Below are 23423 nucleotides of genomic sequence, written 5' to 3'. Positions count from 1 at the left end.
CTTCTACTGCTCCCTCAGGCCATAGCAGAGAGCTGGATTGGAAGAGGAGCAGCTGGGATTAGAACTGGTGCCCATAAGGGATGCTGGTGCTTCAGGCCAGGGCTTTCACCTGCTGTGCCACTGCGCTGGCCCCATGAGTGTTTCACACAGGGTAGTGAAATCAGTGATTGTTCTTTAGAAAGGTATATGGAGGATGGAGCGAGGCAGGAAAGGAGGCTTTTCTTGCTGACCATATGGTCAGTGGTGGGAGAGTAGCCAGGGAGAGATGATGATTGGTCATTAGATTGAGATACGGTTTGGAGATAAAATCTTAAAACTAGCTCATCAAATGTGGGATTCAAATGTCTCCAGGATGTCTCCTAAACATTTGACCCGAGCAGTAAACATTGTGGCTAGTGGTGTTATTAATATTTTAGGGTATGGGGAGGTCAGGAGTTCCATATTTGGTCTTGCTAGATTTGAGATGCTTGTTAGACATCTGAGTGGAGATTCCAAATGGAAATAAGAGTTGGTTGCAGCGGGGCTTAGGGTAGAGGCTTGAAAGGCATGTATGGGTGTCATCAGCAGACAAATGAGACTTAGTGCCACAAAACTGCCTGAGAAGCCCTGAGGAGAACAGGTGGGTGACGAAGCCAGTTAGGGAGTAGAGCCTCCCAGGGGGCAGTAAGGGAGGCTGGAAGCAGCAGCTGGAAGGTGGGATATCAGGAGGACACCATGTCGCCTAAGCCTGAGGAAGAACATGTTGTAGATGTTTTCCGTTTGAGGATACTATCCCCATAGGTAGCCATTGCAGTGCTTGCCTTTTGATGGTATTTGATCATTAAGAGTCATGACTCAGTCCACTTAGGAGTGTTTTTTTTGTTTTGTTTTTTTTTTAAGGACAGCGAAAACGTTTATTTGAAAAAATTACTATGTATTGAAAATATACATTAGAAATTATTACATACTTCCATAGCATTCCCCTCCCCACCACAAAAGTAGAAATGTCTGCTTGCTATGCTAATGCCATAGGTAAATTCAAACAAAAAGTAAATCATCATCAGTCCCCTTTCTCTTAAGTTAGAGTTTTGGGAATAAAGGTCTGCCTGCAGCTGCCAATCAGTAGGCGTTTACTGAGTCCCAGTCCTGCACAGTGAGGCACACGCATTTCTGCTTGGAAGCCTGTGAGGAGTTACTCTGCTCCTTCTCTGACTTGCTCTCTTCTTGCTCTTCGACTCCTGGGTCGAGACAGCCTCGTGTTTCAACAGCGGCCCGTGGGAGTCTGCAGTCTTCTCTCTGTAGAACTGGAGTTTCCCAGAAGTGTCTTCCAGGGGACACCTTAGCGAGGCCTCCGTGAGGAACCGGCTGCTATAGAAGTACTGTGCTGTTTTCCGAGGCTCCGCCGCTGTTGGCGTCTTCACAGATTTCACCATCTTCCACTCCCACTGCCGCACGGTCTGATCGGCCCAGCCCTTCGTCTTGCGGATACTATGGTCAGATTCCTTCAAGGGCACTTTGGAGTGAACAAGGCCTATGTGTGCCTGCAGCTTGTGCTTGACGGCTTTTACATCCTTGAGCCTTGTCCCAGAGATATCTAAGCAGTTTAGTTTTCTGAAAGAAAACAGGTATCCAATTCCTGCATCTGTGATCTCAGGGTTACAAGATAAGTTTAATAATGTTAGATTTTCAAGGCCTCTTTTCATCACTTGAACAGGGGCTGTCATTTTCCTCACCCCAGCATCCGATGAACAATTATCCTTCAGGTGGAGTTGAGTGACACTGGACAGAGCCTCATTGGTGAGGTATTCTAGAAGTTTGTGGTTATCTCCAAGCTTGCAACAGGAAAGATCCAGGCAGGTCAGCCCCCAGAAAGACTTAATCTCCTCAGGCTTTTCTGAAATCACCAGGTATCTGTTCCGCAAACACAGGGAGCAAAGCACCAGACTTCCATGGGCCTCAGTAAATTTCTGCAAAGCTGTCAGCCCTGCACCTGGCTCTGTGAATTTCTGTCTGGCTTCAGCAGCAGAGAACAGCTTTTCAGCAATCTGCTCAGGAAAGCCAATGAGGGAATCAATGTGATCAACATTGTCGGAGATGAAGCCAAGGACCAGGTTGAAGAGGGATTTGGCCGAGTACCGGAGATTCCCCTCCCAGGTGTACGTGAAGATGAAATGATCAGTCTTCTCTCTGTGCAGTGTCGTCTTCCCTGTTCATGCAAAGCTCCACAGAAAAGCCTTTGGAAAACAGTTGGAAGGGCCTCGGATTCTGCAGGCTACTCCTGACGTTGTCCAGAGCCAGACTGACCACGTGCAACTGACCGTTTTCTCGTACATAGATGGGACCTGGGTCCCGGTGGTTTTCTGAGTTGAGGTAGTAAGACATGGCCTTGGGTGTGACTGTGCCCCTACCCGGGGCAGCAAGCGGCAGCACCTCAGGGGCAACTCCCTCCTTCCCCGGCGCGGCTGACAGGGAAACGGCTCGGCACCGCAGGTACAAAGCTGAGAGGAGCTTCTTGGGAAGGAAGAGGTGTTTTGCGGCTGACAGTTGGAGGTTTACAGTCCAGGATGGGCAGCACCATTGGTTTGGCATCTGGTGGAGGCTGACAGCCGTCTCCACAGACACAGAGTTAGCAAGCATCCTGGCGCTCTCAGAGTTCTGCTCCCGACCCAACAGGACAGAGGTGGTGCTCGGTGGTATTTCCCGTTAGATGTGTTCCTAGGTGCTCTTATCTGTCGGCTTGTGGTGGATAGCACAGTGTGACTGGAGCCCGGAATGAGCCAGGACCTGCACCATAGCGCCATCACAGGGCTGGCATGCTTTCTGTTCTTTTCAGGTGACAGAGCCACTTCAGGTTTTTGGAAGGAATGTAACTTTTGAGCAGTTGTGTTCATGTTCAGTGGAGTGAAATGCTGAGGATTTTCTTTTTGCCAGATTCCTAAACTGCAGTGCCACTTTGCTTGTGTGAGAGGCCCTGCACGAAGGCTCAGAGGTGGCTGGAAGGGGTCCCCTGGACAGACCTCTTTGACACAGGCCTCGTGAATCTTCTTCCAGTCCTGTTCTCCAACTTCTTAGGAATTTGAGAGGCTGGCTTGTGGATGGAGATGATGGAGAGTTTGGTGGTGTGGAAGAAGGTCCAGGGGTGTGTTTTGTGACTGGCAGAAATCCAGGACCCCAAGGCAGCTCAAATCCCACATGGAGAGCAAAGTCAATGGGGGAGCCTGGATCTGAGTCACGGAACCAGCGTAAGGCTGCCATAAAACAAACACTGCAGTTAGAGGAAAGGTTTATTGTCGGGTGGGGGAAGCCCAATGGGCAGGAGAAGAAGGTAAGAGAAAGGAGAGTGTGAGAGAGAGATCAAGAGACCCACTTAAGAGTTTTTTGTTTTGTTTTGTTTTGTTTTGTTTTTTAAAGACTTTTTTTTTTTAATTTGAAAGTCAGAGTTACAGAGAGGGGGAGAGAGATTTCCTGACTGCAGGTTCACTCCCCAAATGGCCACAGTGACCAAGGTTGGGCCAGGCCAAATTTAGGAGCCTCCTTCCACTTTCCCACATGGGTGCAGGGGCCCAAGGACTTGGGTCATCTGCTGCTGCTTTCCCTGGGCACATTGCCAGGGAGCTGGATCGGAAGTAGAGCAACCAGGACTCGAACTGGCACCCATATGGATGCTGGCTTCGCAGGCAGCAGTCCACACTGAGGAGCTTTATAATCCTTCCTCAAATGGGCAGCTCCTTAGGTTGAAAGAATAGAGGCTTCCCTGTGTCTTTAATATACGCATAGTCTAGCGGCAGAGGTTGGCAAATGATTTTTTTTTCATGTTTACTTATTTTTTTTTAATTTATTTGAAAGGCAAAGCAACAGTGAGAGAGAGAGAGAGAGAGAGAGAGAGAGAGAGAGAGAAAGGTAGAGGGAGAGAGAGAATCTGCAGTCTGTCAGTTTATTCCCCACATGCCCGCAAAGCCAAGGCTGGCTAGGTCACAGCCAGGAGCCTGGAACTCCATTCAGGTCTTTCTGTGGATCTGGCAGGGACTTCAGCATCACCTGCTGCCTCCCAGGATGCACATGAGCAGGAACCTGGATTGGAATGGAGCAGCTGGGACTGGAACCAGGTATTCTGATAGGGAATGGAGGTATCCCAAGGAGCAGCTTAGTAACTCACTGTGCTGTAACACCCACCCTCAGATGATGCCTTGTCTTTGCTTTTTTAAAAAGGTTTATTTTATTTATTTGAAAGGCAAAATGACAGATCAATTTTCTGTCCACTTGTTCATTCTCTAAATGGCTGCATCGGCCAGGGCTGAGCCAGGCCAAAGCCACTGGAGGCTGAAATCCCATTTGGATCTCCTGTGTGGGTAGCAAGAGCCCAAGTACTTGGATGATCTTCTGCTGTCTTCCTAGTCACATTATCAGGGAGCTGGATCAGAAGCCAGGATTTGAGTTGGTGCTCATGTGGGATGCTGATGTCGCAGGAGTGGCTTAACCCTCTGTGCCTCAAAGCCATCCCTCCCTTTATTAATTAATTAATTAATTAGTTATATGAAAGGCAGAGTGACAGAGAGAGAGAGAGAGAGAGAGAGAGAGAGAGGGGCAGAGATCTTCTATCTGCTTGTTCAGTCTTCAGATGGTCATGGCTGGGCCAGGCCAAAGCCAGGAGCTTGGCACTGTGTCCTGCTAAATCTTAGGAAGACAAGCATGTTCTAGTTTGAGAAGTAATTTTGAACATTTTATCTAGTCCCAGAGCATATATTATAAACTATAGCTGTCCTCTTGCCTGAAAGATGTTACTTAGTTCAGACTATATATATGAAAAGGGAGCAAGTAAAATTTGCTTTTAGACTTTGACTAAATGTTTGGGAATTAGCACCATGTAGAAATAACTTCTGTTTATTTGTGAGACTTCATACATTGTGACTTAAGAAGGACCCACAGCAGTTAGACTTTTGAGCCCAGGTCACCAGCCTTTGCTTTCAAGAGTGTGAGCGGAGTCCTGGGGCCTGATGTGGGTCCAGCAGTGAACAGAGTGGCATAGGGACAAGAGGCCTTTGGTAACAGATGGGCCTCCTGAGAGAGAGGTTGTTGAAAGGGGCCAGTGAAGCCAGCAGTTACCGTGCTGAGGACAGCTCTAGAGGGGATTCCCAAGGAAAAGGACTGCAGGTGAGCCTCATTTCTTAGCTGTCCTCTATACCACCTTCCCTTCAAAAACAGCTTTTACTCTGTTTTAGAATGGAACTGTTAGTGGAGATTAGCGGAATAGGTTCTTTTCTTCACACAAGAAAGACTACAGACTTGAGACAGAGGAGTAGCAAGCAAGGTAGCAAGGTTTAATTGGGTAGGGCATCGAGCAGAATGATGGGCGCCTCTCCAGACAGAATTTGAGAGAGAGAGTGCCCAGTCATTCAGACCGGGGAAAGCAAGGTCACATGGTTTATTTATTTATTTTTTCTTATTATTTTTTTATTTGACAGATAGAGTTAGACAGTGAGACAGAGAGAAAGGTCTTCCTTCTGTTGGTTCACTCCCCAAATGGCCGCCACGGTCGGAACTATGCCGATCCGAAGCCAGCAGCCAGGTGCTTCCTCCCGGTCTCCCATGAGGGTACAGGGGCCCAAGCACTTGGACCATCTTCCACTGCCTCCCTGGGCCACAGCAGAGAGCTGGACTGGAAGAGGAGCAACTGGGACTAGAACTAGGCACCTATATGGAATGCCGGCGGAGGATCAACCAAGTGAGCCACAGCGCCGGCCCCCGAGATCACATGGTTTAATGGAGAGACTACACGTGATGGCCCAGGTGGACAGCTCAGGAAAAAGCTCAGAGTGTAGTCTGTATTGCGACTGGAACTTATAAGGGAATGAGGTACAGTTCTTCCAGCCATTTCTCCTTTTCCTCCTCCGTCTTCTCCAAGACAAAGGATTTGCTGAGTGTGAATTGACTCCCAAGGTTTTCCTGCTCAGTGCTATCAGAGTGGGTGCATCCCCTAGGGTGCACTCCTTGGGGGAAGGCTGTGAAGGTTTTATTGCCATTGTGATCAGGCCAGACAACCCATTTGGTGCTAAGCAGATAGGATTTTCTTGGAGAGCTCCCCTTCTAAGTTTATTGGGGTGGGCAAGCTTTGTAGTCTAAAATACTGGGTTGCTTCCAAAGTGTGCTTTCAAGCTTTGCTTTCCTTAGGCCCCTTTTACACACATGAGCTAATTTCTAACTTCCTACACAAAAGAACCATCTTCCCTGTGACATGTATATTAAAGAGTTCTTGAAGTAGTTATAAAGCAGTGATATGGGACCGGCACTGTGGCGTAACTGATAAAGCTGCCGCCTGCAGTGCCGGCATCCCATATGGGCTCCAGTTCAATTCCTGGCTGCTGCATTTCCTATCCAGCTCTCTGCTATGGCTTGGGAAAGCAGTGGAAGATGGTCCAAGTCCTTGGGCCCTTGCACCCACATGGGAGACCTGGAAGACCCTCCTGGCTCCTGACTTCAGATTGGCGCAGTTCTGGCTGTTATGGCCATTTGGGGAGTGAACCAGCAGATGGAAGACTTCTCTCTGTCTCTGCCTCTGCATCTCTGTAACTCTGCTTTTTAAATAAATAAATAAATCTTAGAAAAAAACAAAACAGTGACGCACATATCTCACATTTGGGAGCAAGAGCCTTGGTGCTCTGCAGCAGAGCACACTTCCGGTAAGCGGCCTCCAGCCAGTCAGGAGGCTAGCCCTGGCTGTGCTCCTGCCAGTACCTGCTGGGGCTGAGGCTACCCTCTCCTTGGGCTAAGGGTCTTATCCTGTGAAATGAGTTTTATAAGGCCCATTCCCATGTTTCCAGCTTTAAAACTGATTTCTTTGCCCATGTTCTTAGAAGTGGTCAGGTCAGTTCAGTCCCTTTGTTAGTCATTCCTGACCATGTCAAGAGGTAGTAAAAAGGTGTAGGTGTTACAGCTGATTTCAACTCTGAGAACTTGCTCTGTCTGCAACAAAGTATGAAGCAGATGAACAAACTGAGAAGACAATTTTTAGCAAAACTTTTATTGAAAAGAGCAGAGAGAGATTGAAAGAGCAGAGGGAGAACTCCCAGGAAAGCAGCTGGGAGGAGCTTCTTCAGAAGGAAGAAGCCATTGAAGGAAAGTGATCTGGGGGTTTTATGCTCATTGGAAAGTTTGTACAAGGTCCGTTAAGAAAAGTGTTTATTGTGTGATGAGCTCAAACAATAATTGGCTCCTGCCAGTTTAGTTGTGACTTTCTACAGGACAGAAAAAGTTCTGCCTTGGGGCCTGTTGTGGGGAGCTGTTTATCTTTACCATAGTCCTGAGCTGGTCACTGCTCCAGCCACTGCCTTCTGGGTGACTTTGACAGCAGGGCCCCATTTTTCTTTCTCTTTGATTATCACACTTGCTTTTTGGCTCAGGCCAGTTTCCCAACTAGGATAAAAAAAAGATGTTCCACATTACAGGAGGGCCCCTTTGTTCTTTCTGCCTTTTTACCATTCTTGCTGTGACTGGTTTCATAAGGAGCTGGTACTGTGGAAGAAATTTTTTTTTTTAAAGATTTATTTATTTGAAAGGCAGAGTTAGATCTTCTATCTCCTGGTTCACTCCCCAAATGGCCCTAATGACCAGGGTGGGTGAGGATGAAGCCGGGAGCCTGGAACTCCATCCAGGTCTTCCACATGGGAAGCAGGGGCCCAAGCACTTGGGCCATTTCTGCTGCTTTCCCAGGCCCATTAGCAGGAAGCTGAATCGAAAGTGGAGTAGCTGGGACTCGAACTGGCATCCATATGGGATGCCAGCATCACAGGTGGTGATTTAAAACTCACTGTGCCACAACATCAGCCCAAGGAAGAAACTCTTTTAATGTATTTATTGATGTTCAGTTGTGAAGGAGGTTGGCATTTTTTCCGTGGTTATTTATGACAGCCATCACAAGAAAGTAATTAGATCTTCCTACATTATGGGTGTGGCTGTGAGATCCCTGCAGGTATTCTAAAATGTGACAATATTCAGCTTCTCAAATGTGTGTCTTTTTTAGGCATTTGTTAACTGAAATTCCTTTCTTTCAGTGCTGTTAACTTGGTCTGCTGAAAAATCTTGTAACTTATTTGGCTAATTTTGATGTTTACAGAAGCAGTTTCCTGCTTGAGTACTGGCTCATTTTGCAAAACAACTTTGAAAAAAAAAAAAAAGAAAGAAAACTTTTTTTTTTTTTTCCTCCAAAAGGATGAATTGTTTGTACCAGTGGACTAGTTTAGCACAGTGAACAGACTTGCAGTGACTTTCCGCTTGGCACCAAAGGAGGTGCTGGGTACTTGAGGGAACACAAAGTAATTCAGCTATGACCTTCTGACACTGACTGCAGTCAATCACGGCAGGCCAGAGGGTGGGAGTGAACACGGAGCAGGGTGGAGATACAGTTACAGAAGCTCAGGGGAGAGGACTGCTACTTCCACAAGAAAGCTTTGCTTATTATTTTTAAACTTTAGCTTCTCAATGCAAGAATTCACTCAAATGACCCAGAGCTCAGAAGGTACAACGTTTACCTTCCCTCCTTTCCTGGCTACCAGATCCTTTCCCTAGAGGCAGCTGGTGTTACTAGTTCTTGTGTGTCCATTCAGGGGTATTGTGTGCATCCTTTCCCTAGAGGCAGCTGGTGTTTCTAGTTCTTGTGTGTCCATTCAGGGGTGTTTTGTGCATGCATATATAAACACAGTTTTTTCTTTCACATGAAAGTAGCATACTGTATTTCCTCACATTTTTAAAAAAGATATACTTTATTTATTTGGAAGAGTTAGAGAGAGCGAGGTCTTCCATCCACTGGTTCACTCCCCAAATGGCTGTGACAGCCGGAGCTCAGCTAATCCAAACTCAGGAGCTTCTTCCAGGTCTCCCATGTGGGTGCAGGGGCCCACGGACTAGGGCCATCCTCTGCTGCTTTCCCAGACACAATAGCAGGGAGTTGGATTGGAAGTGGAGCAGCCAGGACCTGAACTGGCACCCTTATGGGATACCAGTGCTGTAGACCAGGGCTTTAACCGGCTTCTTCCAGGTCTCCCATGCGGGTGCAGGGGCCGAAGGACTTGGGCCATCTTCTACTGCTTTCCCAGTCCATAGCAGAGAGCTGGATCGAAAGTGGAGTAGCCGGGACTCCAACTGGTGCCCATATGGGATGCTGGCACTGCAGATGGTGGCTTTACTTGCTATGCCACAACGCCGGCCCCAATAAATCTTTAAAAAAAATTTTTTTTTTTAAATTTATTTGAAAGGCAGAGTTACAGAGAGAGAAGGAGAGACACAGAGAGATCTTGAATTCGTGGGTTCACTACTCAGATGGCTGCAACGACCAGGGCTGGGCCAGGCTGGAGCCAGGAGCTTGTATGGTGGCAAAGCTAGGTCAAAGCTTAGGCAGGGCAGTGGCAGAGGGAGCAGGAAAGACACAGCTGGGGAGTTGGCTGGGCTTGGTGAGGGGGAGAGGGGAGTTGAGAAATAACACCAAGTTTTTGTGGGCTCTGCAGAGTGAAAAAACAGGAACAAGATGACAATGTGTGCTGTGAGTCTATGTGGTGAGGTGGAGAAATTCAGGTTAGAGCAATGAATGACAAATCAAGAATGCTGATAGTTTTTTTTTTTTTTCCTAAAGGGAATTAGCTCATTTGACAAGGAACAGTTTCAGTAATGTGGAAGTCATCTTGCTTCATAGGTGGATGACATTTTCCCAGCACACTGAAGTTTTTAAGTGATCAGTGAGTGGCAGGTTTTCTCATAATTAAAGAAAGCTGCAGCGAGTATATAAAGATTTTAAGGGGAAAAAAATCTGAGAATTCTACAGAAGTCAATTCCTTTGGTGCAAGGAGTGATACACTGAATATTGTACAAGGCAAAATGTTACAATTTTGCCTGTTAGAGTGGTCTGGAATACTACTTGTAGCATCTTCAAGATATTCCTACAATGGTACTTAGAACTGGGAAACACTGTCCCACTCTGGGCTCTCTTGTGAAACTGCAGAAAGCCTCATTCTGGGTGCTGGTGCTGTGGCATAGAAGGTTAAACCTCTGCCCACAGTGCCAGCGTCCCATATGGGTGGCAATTCGAGTCCCAGCTGTTCCACTTTCGTCCAGCTCCCTGCTGATGTGCGTAGGAAAGCAGCGGAGGATGACCCAAGTGCTTGGGCCCCTGCACCCATATGGAGACCTGGAAGAAGCTCCTGGCTCCTGGCTTTGGATGGCCCACCTCTGGTTATTGCGGCCATTTGGGGAGTGAACCAGTGGATGGATGATGATGTTCTCTCCTCCCTCCATGTATCTCTGCTTTTCAAATAAATAAATCTAGAAGAAGGAAAAAAGAAAGCCTCAGTCTGGATATGTTTTCTTTTGATAAAATTGGTCTCTCCTAAATGTGAAAACCTTCAAAAAGGAAACATAGGCCGGCGCCGTGGCTCAATAGGCTAATCCGCCGCCTGCGGCACCGGCACACTGGGTTCTAGTCCCGGTTGCGGTGCCGGATTCTGTCCCGGTTGCCCCTCTTCCAGGCCAGCTCTCTGCTGTGGCCCGGGAGTGCAGTGGAGGATGGCCCAGGTCCTTGGGCCCTGCACCCCATGGGAGACCAGGAGAAGCACCTGGCTTCTGCTATCGGATCAGCGCGGTGCGCCAGCCGCGGCGGCCGTTAGAGGGTGAATCAACGGCAAAGGAAGACCTTTCTGTCTCTCTCTCTCTCACTGTCCACTCTGCCTGTCAAAAAAAAAAAAAAAAAAAAGGAAACATAGAGCCATGAGTTATTGACTCATGCAGATTCCATGGAGCTAGAACTCTCCAGTTTTCATTAGGATAGTCACTATTTTGGATATACTTATAGTCAAAAAATCCTGTAGGTTTCTGTGACCTGTTCCAGCACCTTTCTTTTTTATGCCCAGGTACCTGCGGTACTTGATTTTGCAGCTTGTGAGTTTTCCCAAGTAATGGATATGTGGTTTTATAGCTGAAATGTCTGTAGTGACGCCATATGTGATTTTACGGCTACAGTGCTGTAGGTGAAGTATATGGTTTCTGAGCTCAGATCTGGGCACCCAGATAGGACAAATTCTGTTTTTCCCTTTATTGTGCTTGATAATGTGGATTTTTTGTTCTTATTGTGGTTTAGTTTGGTTTTACTAATTGAAGGTTTGTGGCAACCCTGCGTCAAGCAAGTCTATTGCCACAATTTTTCCAATAACTCAGATTATCATTAGCATTTTTTAGCAATATATTTTTAGATAGTTTAGTGTTTTAAATTTTTAAATTATTTATACGAGAGATAAACATGTTCTGTGTGCTGGTTTACTGCTCACATGTCTGCAATAGTCAGGACTCGGCCACGCTGCGTGAGGATTGTAGAACTTAATCTTCATCTCTCCATGTGGGTGACGATTTCCCAAGTAGTTGAGCCATTACTGCTGCTTCTCAAGTGAACTTAGCAGGAAGCTGGATCAGAAGTGGAATAGCTGGGGCTGGAGCCCAGACACTCCAGTATGCGATGCAGACATCCCAAGTGGCAACTTAACCACTGCACCAAATGTCCACCCCAGTTAATGTGTTTTGTAGCTAAGATATGTGCATTGTTGTTTTCTTCCTTTTTTTTTTTTTTTTTTTTTTTTTTTTTTTTGTGGGGGTTATGGGAGAACAGAATGCAATGCTACTGTTAGCAGACTACTGTATGATATAAACATAACTCTGCACTGGGAAGCCAAAACATTTGTATGACTCATTTTATTGCAGTATTTGCTTCATTGAAGTGGTCTGGAATCAAACCTGCACTATCTCCAAGAGATAATGGTATTTAAAAGTAGAGAGTGAGGGAAGCTACTTGCAAGAGAGAATAGAGGAGCCAGTGCTGTGGCGTAGTAGTTAAAGCCGCCACCTGCAGTGCTGGCATCCCATATGGGCGCCAGTTCGAGTCCCAGCTGCTCCACTTCTGATCCAGTTCTTTGCTATGGCCTGGGAAAGCAGTACAAGATGGCCCAAGTCCTTGGGCCCCTGCACCCACATGGGAGACCCAGAGGAAGCTCCTGGCTCCTGGCTTTGGATTGGCGCAGCTCCAGCCATTGCGGCCATTTGGGGAGTGAACCAGTGGATGGAAGACCTCTCTCTGCCTCTGCCTCTCTGTAATACTGCCTTCAAATAAATAAATAAATCTTAAAAAAAAAAAAAAAGGATAGAGAGATTAAAGGAGCAATCCATTGCTTCAGGGGACAAGACACAGGTCTCTTCCATTTGTAAATTGGGAATATTAACAACGTCTACTGTGTCTACCTCTACCTCTTGTAGAAATTAATGTATGAGGGATGGTGTTGTGGCTTGGTGGGTAAAACTGCCACCTGCGATGCCAGCATCCCACATGGGTCCAGGTTTGTGTCCCAGCTGTGCCATTTCCCATCCAGGTCCCTGCTAATGGCCTTGGAAAAGCAGTGGAAGATAGATGGCTCATGCACTTGTGTCCCTGTAGGAGACCTGGATGAAGCTCCTGGCTTCTGCCTGGCTCAGCTCTAGCTTTTGGGGCTATTTGGGGGAAGAACCAGTGGATGGAAGATTGCTCTCTTTCTCTGTGTCTCTCTTCTGTAACTCTCTTCTGTAACTCAAATAAGCAAATACATTTTTTTTTAAGGGGGGGGGGGGCGCGGCGCTGTGGTGTAGCCAGTTAAGCTGCTGCCTGCAGTGCCAGCATCCCATATGGGTGCTGGTTCGAGTCCTGGCTGCTCCACTTTTTTTTTTTTTTTTTTTGACAAGCAGAGTTAGAGAGAGAAAAAGGTCTTCCTTTTTCCATTGGTTCACCCCCAAAATGGCCGCTACGCCAAAATGGTGCGCTGCGCCAATCTGAAGCCAGGAGCCAGGTGCTTCCTCCTGGTCTCCCATGTGGGTGCAGGGCCCAAGCATTTGGGCCATCCTCCACTGCCTTCCCGAGCTACAGCAGAGAGCTGGCCTGGAAGAGGAGCAACTGGGACAGAAACCGGCCCCTCAACCGGGACTAGAACCCGGGGTGTCGGCACCGCAGGTGGAGGATTAGCCAAGTGAGCCGTGGCACCGGCCGCTCCACTTCTGATCCAGCTCTCTGCTATGGCCTGGGAAAGCAGTGGAAGATGGCCCAAGTCCTTGGGCCCCTGCATCCGCGTGGGAGACCCGGAAGAAGCTCTTAGCTTTGGATCAGCGCAGCTCCAGCCGTTGAGGCCAACTGGGGAGTGAACCAGTGGATGAAGACCTCTCTCTCTCTCTCTGCCTCTCCTTCTCTCTCTGTGTAATTCTTTCAAATAAATAAATAAATCTTCAAAAAAAGAAAAAAGTTAATGTATGAAAGTCTGAAAATTGTTCAAAGTGTTATATTGATAAACGGTGGCAGCATTTTCTGACCTTATCATTGTGATCATTGTTATTAATTTTTACATTTATTTTCTTGTTGAGCCTTTAAGAGTAGGGAGTCTTTATTCTTTCTTGCCTCGATGTATCTGGCAAGCAGAATCCTTCACCCATCCAACTTGTTCAGTGTCTTTTGCTTAGTGTGGAGCCAAAGTGTGTCAGGCAGATGCTCTTGCTCACCTTTGTGCCCTTTGTAGGCCAGGCACGTTAAAGGAGGAAGTAGGAGAGTTGAGTGTACTCTGTGATACATATGTATGTTTGTAAGATAACATTCAGAGGAAAAACACATAATGGAAGTATACAGAATTCCTTCACCATATTCCATCAAAATGTTTGAGGGTTGTTTGTTTTGGTTTTTATTTATTTATTTATTTTTTGACAGGCAGAGTGGACAGTGAGAGACAGACAGAGAGAAAGGTCTTCATTTTTTTGCCGTTGGTTCACCCTCCAATGGCCGCCGCGGTAGGCGCGCTGCGGCCGGCGCACCGCGCTGATCCAATGGCAAGAGCCAGGTGCTTCTCCTGATCTCCCATGGGGTGCAGGTCCCAAGCACTTGAGCCATCCTCCACTGCACTCCCTGGCCACAGCAGAGAGCTGGCCTGGAAGAGGGGCAACCGGGACAGGATCGGTGCCCCGACTGGGACTAGAACCCGGTGTGTCGGCGCCGCAAGGTGGAGGATTAGCCTAGTGAGCCGCGGCGCCGGCCGTTTGTTTTGTTTTTAGTAACTTGTGGAGTGACTCCATGGTTCTGTCTCCTCAGCTAAAAGGTAGCTGACTTTGGTTTCTGTTTTAACCTGTGTCGTTTAGATGAAGTGAGATAATGTATGTAAAGTCCTTAAATCTGTTTGGTGCAAGATTACAGTAAATGTGACCCCTACTGTTCCTATACAATTCACTATTCCTATGCTATTGTTAGTACTTATATTAAATTACTTTGGGGGCCAGCTCCGTGGCTCACTAGGCTAATCCTCCTCCTGCAGCGCTGGCACCCCGAGTTCTAGTCTCGGATGGGGGACCAAATTCTGTCCCGGTTGCTCCTCTTTCAGTTCAGCTCTCTGCTGTGGCCCAGGAAGGCACAGGAAGGAGGATGGCCTAGGTCCTTGGGCCCTACGCCTGCATGGGAGACCAAGAGGAAGCACCTGGTTCCTGGCTTTGGATCGGCTCGGTGCAGCATGCCAGCCGCATCATGCCGGCCAGAGCGGCCATTTTGGGGGTGAACCAATGGAAAAAGGAAGACCTTTCTCTCTCTCTCTCTCTCTCTCTCTCTCTCTCTCTCTCTCTCACTGTCTAACTCTGCCTGTTTTAAAAAAATTACTTTGGTGAGGAGTGGGCATTGTGGTACAGCACGTTTATCTGCCTTTGGGAAGCCAGTATCCTGCATGAATGCCAGCTACTCTACTTCCCAACAAGCACCTTGGAAGCAGCAGATGATGGTTGAGGTACTTGAGTTCCTGCCACTCACATGGGGGACCTAAATGGAGTTTCTGTCTCCTGGCTTCAGCCTGACCCAGCTGTTGTGGCCATTTGGAGAGTGAAACAGCAGATGGAAGAAACTCTTTCTCTCTGCCTGCCAAATGTATGTGTGTGTGTGTGTAATTACTTTGGGAAGAAAATTCAGAGAAGAAAAACTGAAAATAAAAGTTACTCATAATCCTACTGTCCAGGAATAATTTCTGTTAATTGTATTAACTTATCTTCATACCTTAAATAGTTTTCTAAAACCACTTCATGTAAGATTACTTCTTTTTTTTAAAGATTTATTTTATTTTTATTTTTTCTAGTTTTGACAGGCAGAATGGACAGTGAGAGAGAGAGACAGAGAGAAAGGTCTTCCTTTTCCGTTGGTTCACCCCCCAGTGGCTGCTGCAGCTGGTGTGCTGCGGCCGGCGCACCGCGCTGATCCGAAGCCAGGAGCCAGGTGCTTCTCCTGGTCTCCCATGGGGTGCAGGGCCCAAGGACTTGGGCCATCCTCCACTGCACTCCTGGGCCACAGCAGAGAGCTAGACAGGAAGAAGAGCAACCGGGTCAGAATCCGGCGCCCCGACCGGGACTAGAACCCTGGGTGCCGGCTCCGCAGGCGGAGGATTAGCCTATTGAGCCGTGGCACTGGCCTAAAGATTTATTCTAAAGGCAGAGTTACAGAGGCAAGGAGAAACAGAAGTCTTCCATCCCCTGGTTCACTCCCCAAATGGCTACAACGCTGGAGCCTGGGTCTGCTAGATGAGTGGCAGGAACCCAACCATTTGAGCTGTCACCTGCTGCCTCCCAGGTTGTACATTAGTAGGAAGTTAAAATTCAAAGTGGAGCATTAATCTGGATTGGGGTGTATAAAGGAAGCCTATAGGGTAATACTCTTTCCTTTTTTTTAAATTTTTTTTTTTTTTGACAGGCAGACACAGAGACAGAGAGAAAGGTCTTCCTTCTGTTGGTTCACTCCCCTAATGGCCGTTATGGCTGGCACTGTGCCGATCCTAAGCCAGGAGCTGGGTGCTTCTTCCTGATCTCCCATTCAGGTGCAGGGACCCAAGCACTTGGGCCATCCTCCACTGCCCTCCCTGGCCACAGCAGAGAGCTGGACTGGAAGAGGGGCAACCGGGACTAGTACCCAGCGCCCCAACCAGGACTAGAACCTGGGGTGCCGGTGCCACAGGCAGAGGATTAGCTAAGTGAGCCATGGCGCCTGCCCTCTTTTTTGAAGATTTATTTATTTGAAAGACAGAGGTTAGAGTTACAGAGAGAGGGAGGAAGAGAGAGAGATCTTTCATCCGCTGGTTCATTCCCCAAATGGCCACAATAGCTGGGGTTGGAAAGTTTGCTTAATGGCAAAGAATCCTGAAATTTATGAAGATTTTTACTTTAAAAAATAATGAAATTCTAATTGTGATTAAGGTAGAGTAAGCACACTGCACCCATTGTCTGTCTGTCTTTCTTTCTCTCTCTCTCTCTCAAATTTATTTTATTTATTTGAAAGACAAGAGTTAGGGGCCAGTGCCTGTGGCACCAGCATCCTATATGAGTGCCAGGTTCTGGTCCCAGTTGCTCCTCTTCCAGTCCAGCTCTCTGCTGTGGCCTAGGAGGGCAGTGGAGGATGGCCCAAGTACTTGGGCCCTGCACCCGCATGGGAGACCAGGAGAAGCACCTGGCTCCTGGCTTTGGATCGGCTCAGCGCTGGCCGTAGCAGTCATTTGGGGGATGAACCAATGGAAGAAAGACCTTTCTCTCTGTTTCTCTCTCACTGTCTGTAACTCTACCTGTCAAATAAAAAAAAAAAATTCAATTACTTGAGAGGCAGAGTTAGAGAGAGAAAGACAGAGACAAAGGTCTTCCATTCTCTGGTTCACTCCCCAAATGGCCACAACAGCCGGATCTGCTCCTCAGACTGAAGAGTTTCTCTTGGACCTTTGTCAACACCCAGTGCACAATTCCAGGTTTTGGACTGCCTTGGCACGTAAGCTGGAAGATATTGTACAGATCAAACAAATAAAGCAGGAAGCGCATGACCAGTCTCACAGATCAAGTTCTAATCTCTCCCCAATCCACCTACCACCTTTCAGGGAATTCAGATAGCCAATCCATGCACTCTGTCCAGGAACTGAAATTGCCCTCTGTCAAAAGATAATGGGTGGGGGCTGGCACTGTGGCACAGTGGGTTCAAGCCCTGGCCTGCAGTGCCGGCATCCCATAGGGGCACCAGTTCAATCTCCAGCTGCTCCACTGTTTGATCCAGCTCCCTGTTAATGTGCCTGGGAAAGCAAGTGAGCCACGGCGCCGGCACCCAAATATAAAATTTTTTTAAAAAGAAAAGAAAAACCTGTGCCCATGTGCAATAAATAAATAAACAAAACAGAAATCCCCTATGTATTTTTGTGTGGCACAGTCAGTTCAGCTGCTGCCTTCTAGCTTTTTTTTTTTTTTTTAAGCTTATTTATTTATTTAAAAGGCAGAATTACAGAGAGGCAGAGGCAGAGAGAGAGAGAGGTCTTCCATCCGCTGGTTCACTCCCCAGTTGGCCATGAGGGCTGGAGCTGCACTGATCTGAAGCCCGAAGCCAGGAGCTTCTTTCAGGTCTCCCATAAGGGTGCAGAGGCCCAAGTACTTGGGCATCTTCCACTGCTTTTCCAGACCATAGTAGAGAGCTGCATAGGAAGTGGAGCAGCCAGGACTCAAACCGGTGCCCATATGGGATGCCGGCACTATAGGCAGTGGCTTTACCTGCTATACCATAACACTGGCCCCTATTTTTCTTTTTGAAAAAGATTTATTTATTTATTAAATTTGAAAGATCAGCGGAGAGATCTTCCATCCACTGGTTCACTTCCCAAATGGCCACAAGAGCCAGATCTGGGTGAGGCTGAAGCCAGGTGCCAAGAACTTCATCCTGCCCCCATAGGCATCATCTGCTACTTTCCCAATCATATCAGGATGCTGGATTGGAAGCAGAGCCACCAGGACTCAAACCACTGCTCTGATACAGAATGCTAGCATTGCAGGTAGTGGCTTAATCTGCTGTGCTACAATGACAGCCCCAGTTAAAATTATTTTTTTCTTCGGGACCAATGTTGTGGCACAGCAGGTTAAGCCATTGTTTGCAATGCCAGTATCCCATGAGATTCCAGTTCAAGTCCTGGCTGCTCCACTTCTGATCCAGCTCCCTGCTAATGTGTCTGGGAAGACAGTGGAAAATGGCCCAAGTGCTTGGACCCCTGCCTTCCACCTGGGAGACCCAGATGGAGTTCTAGGCTTCTGGCCCAGACCTGGCCATTGTGGCAATTTGGGGGTAAATCGATGAATTCAAGATTGCTCTCTCTTTCTCTCCCTCCCTCCCTCCCTCCCTCTCTCTCTCTCTCTCTCTCTCTCTCTCTCTCTCTCTCTCTCTCTCTCTCTAACTTTGCTTTACATATAAATAAATCTCCAAAAAAATAATTTTCCCTTAAAAATTTTGTTTTTACCTATTTGAAAGGCAGAAAAACTGGTCTTCTGTCAGCTGGTTCACTCTGTCAGCTGGTTCACTCCCCTAATGCCCACAGAAGCCATAGCTGGGTAAGGCTGTAACCAGGAGTCTTGAACTCAATTTGGATCTCCCACACATATGGCAATGACCCAAGTATTTGAGCCACCACCTTCTGCCTCCCAGGGTGTGCATCAGCAGAAAGATGAATTGGAAGTGGAGGAGCTGGGATTCAGACTAGGCAGGCCCTCTAAGGTAGGTGGCATGAGTCCAAAGCAGCATCTTAACCACGGGGCCGAATGCTCATTCCTAATTAAAATATTAATTAAAACCTTGCTCTGCTAAGAGTGAGCACTCTTGAAATAGGAAATTGGAAACATTTAAAATTGGAAACCTTACAGCTGAAAAATAAGACAAATTTAAAAATTCCTTGTGGGGGGGCTGGTGCGGTGGCACACTAGGTTAATCCTCTGCCTGTGGCGTTGGCATCCCATATGGGCGCCAGGTTCTAGTCCTGGTTGCTCCTCTTTCAGTCCAGCTCTCTGCTGTGGCCAGGGAGGGCAGTGGAGGATGGCCCAAGTGCTTGGGCCCTTGCACCTGCATGGGAGACCCAGAAGAAGCACCTGGATCCTGGCTTCAGATCGGTGCAGCGCCGGCCATCGCCGCCATTTGAGGGGTGAACCAACAGAAGAAAGACCTTTCTCTCTGTCTCTGTCTCTCACAGTCTGTAACTCTACCTGTCAAATTAAAAAAAGAAAAAAAAATTTGGGGCCGGCGCCGTAGCTCAACAGACTAATCCTCCGCCTTGCGGCGCCTGCACACCGGGTTCTAGTCCTGGTCGGAGCACCGGATTCTGTCCCGGTTGCCCCTCTTCCAGGCCAGCTCTCTGCTGTGGCCAGGGAGTGCAGTGGAGGATGCCCCAAGTCCTTGGGCCCTGCACCCCATGGGAGACCAGGAGAAGCACCTGGCTCCTGCCTTCAGATCAGTGCGGTGCGCCAGCCGCAGTGCGCCGGCCGCGGCGGCCATTGGAGGGTAAACCAACGGCAAAAGGAAGACCTTTCTCTCTGTCTCTCTCTCTCACTGTCCACTCTGGTTGTCAAAAAAAACAAAAAAAAACATCACCTGATGAATGGATACACAAAAGGTTGCATATCCATTTAATGAAATATGACCCAGCCATGAGCAGAAATGAGGTACTAATATTATACATGCCACAGTGTAGTAGAGCATGGAACAACCAGCCACAAACAGAAGTGAGGTTCTGATGCTGTGTGCACCATGGCGTGGCTGAGCTTTGAAAGCATGCTATGTGAAAAAAATGAGTCACAGAGTCTTAGGAGTCCATCTGTATCAAATGTCCAGGGTAGGCAAATTTGTAGGGATAGAAAAGAGCTAGGTGGCAACTGGAATGGAGAGTGATTGCAAATGCGTATGGTGTTTCTTTTGGGGTGATGAAAATGTCCCTGAATTAGATGGTCTATTTTATGGATATACTAAAAGGATGAATTTTATGATATTTGAATTAGAGATCGCTTATGTTTTTCTAAATAACAGTTAAAAAGCAATTCTTGGGCTGGCGCTTTGCTTAATGATTAAGATGCCTGCATCCCATATTGGAATGTCTGGATTTAGTAACCACTTCTGGCTCCTGACACCAGTTCCTTGGTAATGCAAATCCTGGGAGACAGCAGTGATAGCTCAGATAGTTGGGTTCCTACCACCTATGTGTGAGACTTGGATTGAGTTCCATGCTCCCAGCTTCAACTTGAGCCCAGCCCCAGCTGTCACAGGCATTTGGGGTATGCAACAGCAGATGGGGGAGTGCTCATTTGTTCTGTCTCTGTTTTTCTCCCTCCCTCTTTGTTTTTCACTTTCCTTCTCTTTCTCCCTCTGAATCTAATAAAAAATATAAACATTTGAAAAATCAGTCTAATTAGAAAATGGTCAAAGGAAATGAAGAGATAATTCACAGAAGAGAATAGACATTCCAATGGCAAATAATACATAAAAAACGGACAACACCACTAGCCTTTATGGAAATGTAAATTAAGATCAAATGAGATAACAGCTAAAATTAAATAGTAGTAGCAGTTCTGGGGGGTGTACGGGTTCTTTTGGTTCTGTTTGATGGTTACAGGTTACTTGGGGGTCTAGGCTGAACACCAAATCCCTGATAGAGTTTGTTTTTTCTACATTCGAATTCTCTGTTGTAGACTTATGGAAAATATAGTCACTCTTTTTTTAAAATTTATTTATTTCTGGGGCTGGCGCTGTGGTGCAGTGGGTTAGCGCCCTGGCCTGAAGCGCCGGCATCCCATATGGGGGCCGATTCTAATTCCAGCTGCTCCTCTTCCAGTCTAGCTCTCTACTATGGACTGGGAAAGCAGAAGATGGCCCAAGTGCTTGGGCCCTTGCACTCAGTGGGAGACCCGGAAGAAGCTCCTGGCTCCTGGCTCCTGGCTTCAGATCTGCACAGCTCCGGCTATTGTGGCCAACTGGGGAGTGAACCATCAGATAGAGGACTTCTCTCTCTCTCTCTGCCTCTCCTCTCTCTGTGTAACTCTGTCTTTCAAATAAAATAAATCTTAAAAAAAGAGATTTATTTATTTCTTTGAAATAGCGGCGCCGTGGTTCAACAGGCTAATCCTCCGCCTAGTGGCGCCATCACACTGGGTTCTAGTCCTGGTTGGGGTGCCAGATTCTGTCCCGGTTGCCCCTCTTCCAGGCCAGCTCTCTGCTATGGCCCGGGAGTGCAGTGGAGGATGGCCCAAGTGCTCGGGTCCTGCACCCCATGGGAGACCAGGAGAAGCATCTGGCTCCTGCCTTCAGATCAGCGCGATGCGCCGGCCGCAGTGCACTGGCCATGGTGGCCACTGGAGGGTGAACCAATGGCAAAGGAAGACCTCTCTCTCTCTCTCTCTCTCTCACTCTCACTCTCACTCTCCACTCTGCCTGTCAAAAATAAAGTAAAAGAAAGAGAGAAAGAGGTCAAGCTTTCATCCATTGGTTCGCTCCCCAGATGGTTGTAATGGCCAGGGCTGGGCTGGGCCAAAGCCAAGAGCAGGGAGTTTCTTCCAGGTTTCCCACATGGATAACAGGGGCCCAGGAGGGATGCTAGCATTGCAGGCGGTGGCTTTACATCATACCACCAGCTCTTACATTATGTTTTGAAAATAGAGATTTTTGGGGCTGGCCTAGCATAGCAGATAAAGCCTCTACCTGTGATGCCAGCTTCCCATATGGGCACCGCCCTTCGTGTCCCGGTTGCTCCACTTCCAATCCAGTTCCCTGCTAATGTGCCTGGGAAAGCAGTGGAAGATGGCCCAAGTGCTTGGGTCCCTGTGTCCACATGGGAAGCCAGGAAGTAGCTTCTGGCTTCGGACTGAACCAGCACTGGCCGTTGTGGCCATCTGGGGAGTGACCCAGTGAATGGAAGATCTTGCTCGCTCGCTCGCTCTCTCTTCCTCTCTCTGTAACTCTGCCTTCAAATAAATAAGTTTAAAAAAAATCTTTAAAATAAAAATAGAGATTTTTGTGTCTTAAAAAAAAATAAAAGTGGCAGTATCAAATGCTGGCAAGGATGAAAAAAAAAAAAAAAACATTGAAATCTCACATGCTGCTGGTGGAGATGTAAAATGGGACAGGCACTCCGGAAAATAATTTGGTAGTTTCTTTCTTTCTTTTTTTTTTTTTTGACAGGCAGAGTGGACAGTGAGAGAGAGAGAGACAGAGAGAAAGGTCTTCCTTTTGCCCTTGGTTCACCCTCCAATGGCCGCCGCGGTTGGCGCGCTGCGGCTGGCGCACCGCGCTGATCCGATGGCAGGAGCCAGGTGCTTCTCCTGGTCTCCCATGGGGTGCAGGGCCCAAGGACTTGGGGCATCCTCCACTGCACTCCCTGGCCACAGCAGAGAGCTGGCCTGGAAGAGGGGCAACCGGGACAGGATCGGTGCCCCGACCAGGACTAGAACCCGGTGTGTCGGCGCCGCAAGGCGGAGGATTAGCCTAGTGAGCCGCGGCGCTGGCGGTTGTGTGGGCTTCTGAGAGGGGCGTATCTCTCTGATGTTTGAGCGCTTAAGAGTGGCGTGCCACACCAACTCTAGCCAAAGGAAAGATACGCACAGCACTGCTGCCATAACAAAACAAGTTCCTGGCTCCTCAGTGGCTGATGGCATTCTGCAGGGGGTTCCCTACATTGGACAGACAGTGGTGTATAAGATCGTACGTATATCCTGTGCTTAGTGGGGGACTTCCTTGATTCCTTAGGTCAAGGCGTATACCCACACAGTGTCTCTGGAGCGTCACTTCTCTCAAGTGAAGGAAGATGACTTGATTCTGAATTCTGGGGTGATCAGTCCCTTATATGAATTCGCTGGGCGAACCAAAAGTAAAAGGAGGAGCCGAGAAGCGGCATTACGTTTCTGGGCAGTGTGTGCCTAACCTGGGGTCGCTTTGACCGAGGACAAGGACAAGGGCAAGGAACAGGGCATAGGAGGGGGTTCTGTGCTCACCTTCACAGAACCGAACAACACACAAAACACCGAAGGGCCCACTTGCCGAAATCAAGGGGGACCTCGCCGAGTCCAACACGCTGTCTCTCTCTCAGTCATGTCGGGCGCCAGATGTTGCTGTGGATTTGTTCTGAGAGGAGGAGCGTGGTAGGGGCAAGAGGCACGGAGTCACCACACAGATTGCAGGAGTCGTGTGAAAGCAGGCCAGAGGCGAGCAGCCTGCAGACTCGTTTATTTCAGTTGGTACAGCAGCTTATATAGCTGAGGCAGCCAATCCAGTCAAGGGGTGATTTATGCCCTAACCAATCACAGCCCATTGCCAGGCAGGCTCTGTTGCCAGGTGGTTTCCCATGTGGTTTCCCAGGGATTTTTTGAAGCCATTCCTGAGTAACTGACACTGCTTGCCCGCAGCCATCTTAGCATGGCCTTCTCATTCTACCTCATCCTGGCTGTTCCACTTCTGATCCAGCTCCTTGCTAATGCACCTGGGAGAGCAGCAGAAGATGGCCCTAGCTAATACATGGGCCCTTGCACCTATATGGAAGACCTGGCTTTGGCCTGGCCCATCCCCAGCTCTTGTAGCCTTTAAAGGAGTGAACCAGCAGATGAAAGATCTCTGTCCT

General features: G+C 48.0%; 2 protein-coding genes across 5 annotated transcripts in view; one reads left to right on the top strand and one right to left on the bottom strand.

The window, feature by feature from the left end:
* Positions 1–23423, top strand: part of SCAP (SREBF chaperone) — a 74723-nt gene that overhangs the window by 19399 nt on the left and 31901 nt on the right. The window lies entirely within an intron of this gene.
* LOC133766475 (leucine-rich repeat-containing protein 42-like) lies at positions 1099–2397 on the bottom strand. Its single transcript, XM_062200150.1, is given in 3 exon segments — positions 1099–1196; positions 1199–2169; positions 2171–2397. Coding segments are annotated over 3 exon segments (1260 nt in total). The 5' UTR covers positions 2362–2397.

This window comes from Lepus europaeus, chromosome 9 (assembly GCF_033115175.1).
Source record: "Lepus europaeus isolate LE1 chromosome 9, mLepTim1.pri, whole genome shotgun sequence".
Lineage (NCBI taxonomy): Eukaryota > Metazoa > Chordata > Mammalia > Lagomorpha > Leporidae > Lepus > Lepus europaeus.
This window is presented reverse-complemented; position numbering and strand designations above follow the sequence as displayed.